The sequence below is a fragment of the Coturnix japonica genome, chromosome 1 (genome assembly GCF_001577835.2).
Source record: "Coturnix japonica isolate 7356 chromosome 1, Coturnix japonica 2.1, whole genome shotgun sequence".
NCBI lineage: Eukaryota > Metazoa > Chordata > Aves > Galliformes > Phasianidae > Coturnix > Coturnix japonica.
Genome location: NC_029516.1, coordinates 936468 through 946763, shown reverse-complemented (window position 1 = coordinate 946763; position 10296 = coordinate 936468). Strand labels below are relative to the sequence as shown.

General features: G+C 47.4%; 1 protein-coding gene across 1 annotated transcript in view; it reads right to left on the bottom strand.

The window, feature by feature from the left end:
* Window positions 1-398: 398 nt before the first annotated feature.
* KLHDC10 (kelch domain containing 10) overlaps window positions 399-10296 on the bottom strand; it is an 11396-nt gene continuing 1498 nt past the window's right edge. Inside the window, exons 2-9 of the mRNA XM_015856948.2 lie at window positions 4676-4897; window positions 4212-4366; window positions 3933-4081; window positions 3250-3334; window positions 2588-2654; window positions 2137-2184; window positions 1847-1986; window positions 399-1279 (exon numbers count right to left, since the gene is read on the bottom strand). Coding sequence (XP_015712434.1) covers window positions 1070-1279; window positions 1847-1986; window positions 2137-2184; window positions 2588-2654; window positions 3250-3334; window positions 3933-4081; window positions 4212-4366; window positions 4676-4897 — 1076 coding nt within the window. The 3' untranslated portion in view covers window positions 399-1069. The remainder of the gene's footprint in view (window positions 1280-1846; window positions 1987-2136; window positions 2185-2587; window positions 2655-3249; window positions 3335-3932; window positions 4082-4211; window positions 4367-4675; window positions 4898-10296) is intronic.

Genomic DNA, 10296 nt, shown 5'->3' with positions numbered 1-10296 from the left:
CAGCTGGCTCACCGGCATTACAGTAAACCAGGTAGGAAGAGGTTAAAATGGGGTAAGGAGCTGCTGGAGCCAATCTCAAAGCAAGAGTAGGGAAAGGGGAGGAGGGGACACAAGTCTGCCCTGGAGATTTGCAGAGGTATGAGAATGGGGTATGTGGAACAGCACCAGAGCTGGGTCTAGCATAAGGCAGGGTGTCTACAACACTGCTGTCTTTGTGATGGGCTGGACCCCCAGTTTCCTCAGGTTCTTGTTTATAGAGGAACCTGTACTGGGTTCAAAGCCCTCCATCTGTGGCCCTAAAAGTGCCTCCTTCACCCTCCTTACAGCAGGGGCACGAGCTGCTGGTGAGTTTGGCAAACTCCTTCCTCCCCATCTCCAGTAAACTACACAGTAGTCCATTCAGTGGCAGCTTTTAAGCAGTCTTTTAAGCAAACCTTTCCATCTGAAAAGGTGAAGAGCACAGCTGTGCCCACTTCAAATCCCTGCACCCCAAGAGCTGTGCAGGATCAGCTTTGCTCACTGCCTCCTCCAGCACTGCAGTCATCACCTGAAGCCCATATACCACATGCAAAGCCCTCCAGCTTTAAGAGTTCTTTGCTGTTATAAAGGGAGAGCATGGCTGGGCAGCAGGGGGATGAACATCACCCCCAGCAGCTGTTTTTACACACTGACTGTCCTCTGTTAGATGCAGCTTATGAAAGTATGCAGTTGAATGCACCACATGTAAGCATGATTTCAGACATTCATTAAGCTCTGCCCTCCCTCCCTCCCCCCCTCCCCAATTAAGTTGCAAGCGTGTGCTGATGGCAGATGGATGGGATGGGTTAGTCCCAGAGCGTTCTCCATTCATGGCGTTAACTCAGAGATCCATAAATAAAAAGTGGCTTTCCAACAAATTAGAAACTTCTAGAAAGGCATCGATGCACTTGCTGAGTAAGGCGTTGTTGAGCAGGTTCCTCCGTGTGTTCTTAGCAAGACCAACCACAGTATCCATAAATAGGGGAGGGAGGGAAGGAAGGGGGAGCTGCTGGACGTAGTGTTGTGTGTGGGGCAGAAGCTGGAGCTGTTCTCATTTTAGCCTCTCAACGAGTCCCTGCGTCAGTCCAAGGTGCAAAAGCTGAGATCTGGAAAGGGTTGCTAGATGAGGGAAATACTCCAGGAGCTTCTCCCACGACAGTTCCAGCAGGCTGGGTACCACCAACCACATTTTAAACAGAGAGCCAGTCCGTTTGTTTTCGTGGATGTTGACAACTCCTCCGTGAACGTACATACAGCCAGCCTAGGAAGGAAAGGGGGAGGAGGAGTTAGGTGGGGACAGGAGAAATGGATATGTACTGAAGGATGGCACTGACAAGAAAACCAGGGTTTGACCATCTCTCTGTGCCTGGAATAGAAGCATCACCGCCTGAGCCAGGCTCCCTGGGCTCCTTTTGTAGCTAAGAAGAGGTTGTGCTGCTGAAGGGCACTCTTTTCTTCTCTTAAGGATGTACACATGAGCTCAGAGTGCTTTGCTGTGTGTTTTGAGAGGTGAATTCTAACCCCAGGAATCAATTTTAAGAGCTGGAATAGATTATTACAGACCTGTATTTGGCAACCTTGCCCCTAGCAGAGAGGTTGCTGCCTTCAGAAAGCAGAGCACGCTGTGTGCTACAGCACTTCAAACAGCTGCAGGCGTACAAGAAGTCAATGCAGTAACCTCAGAGCAGCTCGCAGCCTCCCCCAGGGTGCTGCATGCAGCTGAGGTCACCTCCTTGGTAACATCTGCTCAGCTCTACTTGCAGCCCACACAAACGTGGGACAAACGGCTCCAACTTCAGCTATAAGGGAAAGAATAGGAGTCACTCACTGGTGTGACAGCAGCACAGTGAAAATACACTGGTTCGGGCATGGCAGCTGGGAGCTTGACCCACTGGAAAGTCTGCAGATTCAGCTTCCAAACGTCTCCTAGAATTACTTCTCCATTATATCCTCCACAAACAAACACATCTGCAAGAAGAAACACACAATGCTTCAGGTATTGTATGGCCTGCAGCTCTCTCAAATGCTTTGGAGGCCGGCATCTCTCAGGGTGGAGAGATGGGCTTCCCAATGGTAGGCTGTACCAAGATACATCGATTTTCAAGAGGAAGACTTTACCATTTTTGATCTGAACACAGCTGTGGCATCTTCTAGCTGCTGGGAAACCTGAGGAGAGAAAAAATAATAGACATGAGAAAAGAGATCACAGAATGGTTGGGTTGGAAGGGACCTCAAGGATCATGAAGCTCCAACTACCCTACAACAGGCAGGGACACCAACCTCCACATTGAAACCAGCCCAGGCTGCCCAGGGCCCCATCCAACCTGGCCTTGAACACCTCCAGGGATGGACGGGGCATCCACAGCCTCTCAGGGCAGCCTGTTTATAAGCTGAGATCTGCATCTCCTTCTGTGATGAGAACCAGCCCCCATCACCTCATCCTACCCAGGAGGGAGAGAAGCCAGAGTGCCAGCCACACTTCAGCTGGGTTACTTCTCACTGCTGAAGCTATAAAGGAGCAGGGTCCTGAAGCCAGCATAAGTCTACACAAGGTTACTTGCAGACTCACCAACTTTTTCATGAGGTTTTGTGGCAATTTCCTCCCAGGTGTTGGTTTCAAGGTTGTATGCATGGATCTGAATGGAGAAAAGAGAAGAACTGTTGGATCCTGTTGGCTCTGCCAGAACTACGACCAGTCACGGGGTGACCAAATTAGACACACGGGGAGTCACTACTTCATAGTTTCAACCTTTTGGAAGTGGGATGCTATTGAAAGTCTCTTTATTTATTATCTCAGCCTCCGAAAAGAATCCGCTCTTCCAGTCTCAATGGGGAACAATGTTTACCACAGGAAAGGAAATTAGAAGTAAGGAAGAGAAGAAGGGAGTCAGCATTATCGACATGCAAACTTAAAAGTCAAGGAGCTCCTTTCTTCAGCCTTTTCCTGTTTTGGCATAACTACAACATTTACATCCCAAGTGCTCTTAAATGAGAACCTTTGTTAACAGACCTACAACAGATTATACTGTAGATGTGCGTGGTCAGGGGGTACCATTCACCATTTCTAAGTCAACAGGACATGTCTGTGGTACCCCCAGCCTTTATAGAAACTAGAGAACGATCTGCTTCCAGTAAATTAAGCTCTCCAAACAGATGAAATGACTGTGCTGGTTATGCTTTAATGCAAAAGAATGTGTTCAGATAAACTCTGGAGGCTTCTCACCACCTTACCTTATCTAAGGAATAAGCTGTCCAGGAAGTTCCACCTCCCAGGATATAAATCCTTTGACCATCGTGTGCAATTTCATGCCTGTACCTGAAGGTGCAGAGATGGGACATTTAACAGCACAAGGAGTTAATACAAGTGAGTAGCAACAAAACTTTCTGGAAACATTAATGAATGTGAGTGGTTGAAGCAGACATCCCAAGCACGGCTATGCTGTATCAGACCCCCAGGGTTGGCAGTTTTCAGATGTGGAAGCTTTCACAACCAACCTAAGCAGCACCTGGAAAGCTGGAAAGAAGGTTTCTGAGAGCAGAGCCTCACAGATCTCAAGTACAACAGTTCATAGAGCACCATGACAGTCCTTAATACTTCTTTCCCTTCTCACACTAAGAAGGTCACCAACTGAAACCTTGCTACAGAATGAAGCAAGGAACAGAGATCAGCTGGAACCTTCTCAGCTCTCAACAGCTGCCTCAAGTTCCCAGCTCTGTTCTGGCACCAAAAATTGTTCTGGCAGAGGCTTCACACCCCCTTCCTACACCCCTCTGCATATCATAATGCTGGAGCACTGATTGTACAAGGCTCACAGCCAAAAGCACTGCTCTGACAGCACCCTCTCAGCTTCCCAGTCTCAGTAAAGGTGGTGATTTCTCAATGTAAAAGCTCTCCAGGCCGCCCAGCTCCTCACCTCTCCTCTGGCATGTCGCAGGACATGTTGTTTGGTTTCAATTGGATCCACTCTCTGGTGTTGAGGTCTAGTTTATGCAGGTCGGTGCTGTAAATGTAACCAGTTGTTCCACCAAACACATATAGAGACCCATTGATGATGGCCATGGCCTGGAAGGTAGGGAGAAACCAGTTAGAAAGGACACAGAGCATCAGCACTGAAACAGAACGAACTCCCAGCCTCCCAAAACAAGGACACACAGAACACGCAGTGGGTCTGACAAAGGGCCTTCCCTCCTACCTGCCCATAGATCCGATTGGGTTTCTTTCCTCTGCAGCTGAGCAGGGCCCATCTTTTGTACTTGACATTGCAGACGTGGACATCGTTGCCATTACTCTCCCCAAATGGGATTCCGGTGCCTCCAAACACAAGCAGGTTGTTGCCATGCAATACAACTAGGAGAGACAGACAGGGCAGAGACGTTTGTTGCAGTGAAATGCAGTGAAACAGAACCCTGAAGGGAGCAGGCAACAAGTGTTGGTTGTTGTTCAAACACCCTACAACTCACGTTATGAATTTATGGCCTTGAAATGCTCTAAAAGAGAAAGAATCAAAAACCCCATCCCAAACTCAAGGCTTAATTGTGCAAGAGTTGGAAACAGGATCCAGATTTCCCACTTCTTGTCTGGTTTTGCATTCCATCAAGGACACTGATTAAAATAGCTTCAAGCCAAGGTGCATAGGAATTGGATTTCCATACGTACGTGACATGGAGGCCAGCTCCCTGGGCATGTAGCCCTCGGTGCCCATTTGGTGCCACGTGTCTGTAGCGAAGTTGTACCGCCAGAGCTCCCTGAAGAGTGGGTAGTCTTCATTCTCTGGCCCACCAGACTCATCGTAGTCAGGATTGTAGCCTCCAAACACATACAGGTTGGCATTGTCTGCCACGCAGCGATGGCCGCTTCTTGCTGGTGGAGATCTCTGACCTGTGGACAAACAGAAAAGGAGCTGAGCTTTTGTCTGAGGTTCAGGACACCCCGACTGGGGTGGTCCCCCAGCAGGAGCAGCTGGTGCAGCAAGAAGTCAACAGGTAAAGGTATTAGCACAGAAAGGGAGTGCTGCAGGGAGCCCACCTCGGAGCCTGCAGCTGGCACAAGGAGCCCTTCCCTAATGAGAATAATAACCTACCTACAATAATACAGGTAATAACCTACCTACAATAATACAGGTAATAACCTACCTACAATAATACAGGTAATAACCTACCTACAATAATACAGGTGGAGTGAAGGGAACCGAGGCTCAGAACTCAACCAGAACAGGCCAAAAGACCAACACACACATGGCAGTGAGTCCAAGGAAAACCAAACAGCGATATTCTTGCATAAAGGCAATTGAAGTCTGAGCTGGTAAGTGATGAAATAGTAATTCCAAGCTTGTTGTAATTCAGAGCTTGGTAAGAGTCTAGCAGTGTCAAGGAAAGAAGTGACACAGAGGACCACACAATGAATGAGAAAGATAAAGGGAAAACAATCAGGTCTCAGAACAAAGGACCCAGTATGAGAGAGCTTAGAACATTTCAAACCAACCTGGAAGGTTCAAAATCAAAGTGGATCCCCCAAGATCCCTCATCCATGCACCACCCGTGTGCTCTCCCAGCTCTATTATGGGCTTTTATGATGGAACAGGACCCAGTGAAGTGCTTACAGACCATCGTGCTTCTTACAGCTCACTGCAGTGGGGACACATTCACAAACCAAGTGGCATGATGTTAAATTGAGTTGAATTGTCACCCAACTCTTCTTTTCAGACGTGAACTGACCTTAATTACTATGAGAAGAAAGCCTTAAAACGAGGTTCCTCCAGTTTTATGGTTTTAAAGGAAGGATCTGCATGAGTTCAATGCACTGAAGAGGTAATTCAGCAGACAAGCTCCACGCTTTGCACTTAGAGATGCATTTCCACTTAATCATGTTGTATCTGTTGCTTCACATCTCCTACCAATGCTTTTAATGCAAGCTTTGGATCCGTTCTTGCTCCAGCACTTGCAGCACGTGATGAGCCCATTACACAAGTGCAAACTTCAGCTGATGCAGGAAGATGGCAACACCCAAACCAAGAGAAAGGGGTCTTGAAAGCCAGTGATTGAATACAGCTTTATAGTGGAAGGGTAACAATTGGACAACAGGCTGCTTGGCTAGGTTGAGATCCCAAAGCAAAGAGCTGCTGCTTCAGGGAAATGATGAGAAGGAAACATTCATCACCACCTTTTCCTTAGGGGGAATGGTAAAACTGAGAGGGAATAAGCAGCCACACCAATGGAATGAAGCTGAAACAGCACAGCAGGGAGAGAAGAAGGAAAAAGTTCTAATTTTGGGCTGAGTTATCTGATAGCAACGTGCTGGCTGTCATTGCACACTGACCTGTTAACACCCTGTCACATTCACGCTCTTCAAGTGATTCATTAAGTGACTTCAGGAGGAGCTGCTGGGATGTCCCAGATTGACTTTATTAGAGCGGATTCCTAATTGAATGTCTCTGCAGCAGGAAGAACTGATAGAACAAAAGGAGAGTAAGGAAAAAAAAGGCAGGGGAATGTCTGCCTCTGAGGTGACACAGTGCAGCAATCCATGCAGGAGACGTTTCCTACCTCTCTGAATGCAGAATAGAGCTGGGGAGACAAGAACAGAGATGACATTAACTTAAAGACACCCTTCGTTTTAGAGGAGGAAATTACCACGGTCCTGAATGGCCTCAAAGTTTATTAAATTCCAGCTCTGCAGCCTTCACAGCCACAGCACTACATAGAAAACCTGGAGAAGATGAAAAAATACCCTACTTGCTTTCAAGCAATCAGCAGATTACTTGGAGCTATGCAGCAGATTAAATGCCATCAGCATGGCCGGTGTCAACAGCTCCAGCCAACCCTTCCAGATCGCTCTGCTGCATTCCAACAGCTCCATAAAGTTAAACAGGACGAAGAATCAAACTGTGAAGCGCTCAGTGATTCAGCTCAGCCACCAGCAGCAAGAAGGGTGAGGTGAGAGGCGCCGCACACACAGCAGCACAAAGGCTCACAGAGAACAAAGGCGTTTTCTTTCCATCTGATTATCCTCCCCGTTTCATGAGGACAGGAAAAAAAAACCTTGGCATCATCTCACCAGGTTAAAGGAGAGCAGGATACCTGCTATTCCAGTTTGTAAGCTACCAGCTGGATCACTGTGCTTGTTTGTTTGCATTTAAAAGAAAGGGAAAAGGTCTAATTAGGTGAAAGCATTTCTTAGAAACAAAAGTAATCAACAAAAGACTTGAACGCAAACTTGTTTTGGGAGCCTGCTTGAAGCTGCCCTTTCCTTATCGTGACTGTGCTGCCAGAGAAACCAATTAATGTATTAATCAGTGTCAAAGTCTTGGCAGAGGCCGAGCTCTGCCTCTATCAGCTTCTGTAGGATTGGATTTTACTTTTTAAGGCAGTTTTCTTTCCTCACTATGATCCCTCGTTATCAATTTCCCAGCCAAGTGATGTGATGCTCTTCTCCAGAGGTTACAAACCCACAGCTGCCATTGCCCCCCCCCCCCCGTCCTAAGCAGCCCTAAAAGGATCCAGATCCCATCACCTCTTCAGAAACACAGAAAGGAGAATGAGAAGAGCCCCAGATCAACCTCGCTATGGGTAGAGACAAGGATGAACAGTGGCCAGAGCTCAGCAAAGCCAAAGAAAAATAACTCCTAAATCCTATGGGTGCAAAGAAGCCTTGTTTCTAAGCTCTTGCTTGCTAGGGATACCAAAAATACCCTTTGGCATTGCCAGAGCACCAGAAGCCACCACAGGAGCCCTTTAGGAACGTTGACCTCTTTATTCTTTTGGACTTGAAGGACCATTGGAGATCCATCTGAAACTGGAGTGCAATAGGTTTAAATGTACTCAGAGAACTGGTGGAACGTATCGATGCAGCATCAGCCTCTGCTCATCGATAATCAATGAGGTGAACACACTGCACACCACCCCACGTGGATGACTAGAATTAAAAGCACAGCTGGTCTTGATGTTCAGGGTTTACAACTATGGAGTGTTGAGGTGTTGGAACAGCTGCCCAGAGAGGCTGTGGATGCCCCATCCATCCCTGGAGGTGTTCAAGGCCAGGTTGGACGGGGCCCTGGGCAGCCTGGGCTGCAATTCAATGTGGAGGTTGGTGGCCCTGCCTATTGTGGGGTGGTTGGAGCTTCATGATCCTTGAGGTCCCTTCAAACCCAAGCCACTCTGTGATTCTCCCCTCCTACAGACCACACAGAACAAAGCTTCCTTCATTACTCTTGGAGAAGGATCCATCATCCCACATGCAGCCAGCAGAGCTTGGATCGATGGGCAGAACAGAGTTGTCTCTCTCTTTGTGCTTCCACACATCTTCGCATTTCAAGCATTCATACAAGAAAGCGATTGATTTTTACTACCTCCCACGATGAGCTCGTTAACCACTGGGGTTAATCCACTTAACCCCAGGAGTGTGATAAAAACACTGGAATATATATGTATATATATTGGTGTTGTGACCATTCACTCTCAAGGTGGATGGATAGGAAGATTTCCAGTGGGGAGAACAAAACACACAACGCCTGAGTTTGACATTCTGGATCATTTTAAAGCTCGGAAACAAATATAGCTCTATTTTTTCCCATAGCCAACATAGGATTTCAGAGTCTTTATATAGAAAGGACCATTAGAAATAACCCTCTGGTGCAAGTAGCTCTGCACAGCTTTGATGTTACCTCCTTCCATCACCTTTTTTCCATCATCTCCCCATTATCCACGGTCACACAACAAATGGCAGAGGGAGAACGTGAGGAAAGCAGCACCTGAATTCACACTCTGGTGGTTGAAGTGGTGATGTTTTAGCCTGGAGGTTGCCCACCTGAAATGACACTTGGTCTATTGGGAGCAGAAGAGCTTTGCAGGGCACACATCCACTTCTAGTGCACGTTACCTGCTCCTTCCATGCTGTCAATGCAATTGGGTCAATCCCAATGATTAACAAAACAAAGAGAAACAACACAAACACTGTGTACTTTACAGAGAGAATCCGGGGTAATAAATGGTGGGGAAGGTGAAAGAACGACTCAGAAAGCCCAAGAGAGAATTAAGAAGAAAGAAAACAAACCCAGATGGAGAAAATAGAAGGAGGGGGGAAGAAAGATGTCTCTGAATCTCAATGTTTAAGCAACAGCTGCTGCTGGAATGATGTAAATAGGACGTTAACAGGTGTCAGATTGAGAGAAAAGGATGGAGCCAGGAAGATCTACCATCACTTTTTCATCACGTAACCTTTGAGCTCATTGAGGTTGGCTTTAAGGCACATATGCTGAGCGGAGCAGGATCTGTGTATCCCCAGGGCTGCAGCACAAAAACTAGGGATCACTGCGACCATCTCAGGAGGATGCAGGATTACATTTGCTCAAGCCAACGACTGTAAAGCGAGAAAATAAGCAGCCGTTGTGATAGCGCCTTATCGCGAAAGGAAGGAAGGAAATAATGTCTGAGAACTGGCCCGAAAATAGAAGGCGTGGAGCTGCTCGGCACGTTCACAGCACTGTCACACTGAAGCCTGAAGGTGTCCTTGTTTGCTCTTATGCAGGCACAGATGGTGATAGGATTTGCACTAGTGGGTATGGAGGAGGGGGGGGGAAATAAAGGATTGGAAGGGATGGGAAACATACACCATGTATTGGGTTTTGGGCCCCTCATTGCAAGAAAGACATTGACCCCCAATACATCATATACGGCCCTACATGATCCCCAGCACCCCCAATACATCATATACGGCCCTACATGATCCCCACCACCCCCAATACATCATATACGGCCCTACATGATCCCCACCACCCCCAATACATCATATACGATCCTACATGATCCCCACCACCCCCAATACCCTCATATACAGGCCTACACAATCCCCACCACCCCCTATACATCATATACGGGCCAACATGATCCCCACCACCCCTAATATATCACATATGGGCCTACATGATCCCCACCACCCCCAATACATCATATACGACCCTACATAATCCCCACCACCCCCAATACATCATATATGGCCCTACATGATCCCACCACCTCCAATACATCATATACGGGCCTACACAACACCCACCACCCCCAGTACTTCATATATGGGCCTACACAACACCCACCACCCCTAATACATCATATATGGCCCTACACAATCCCCACCACCCCTAATACATCATATATGGGCCTACACAATCCCCACCACCCCCAATACATCATATACGGGCCTACACGATCCCCACCACCACCAATACATCATATACAGCCCTACACGATCCCCACCACCCCCAATACATCATATATGGCCCTACA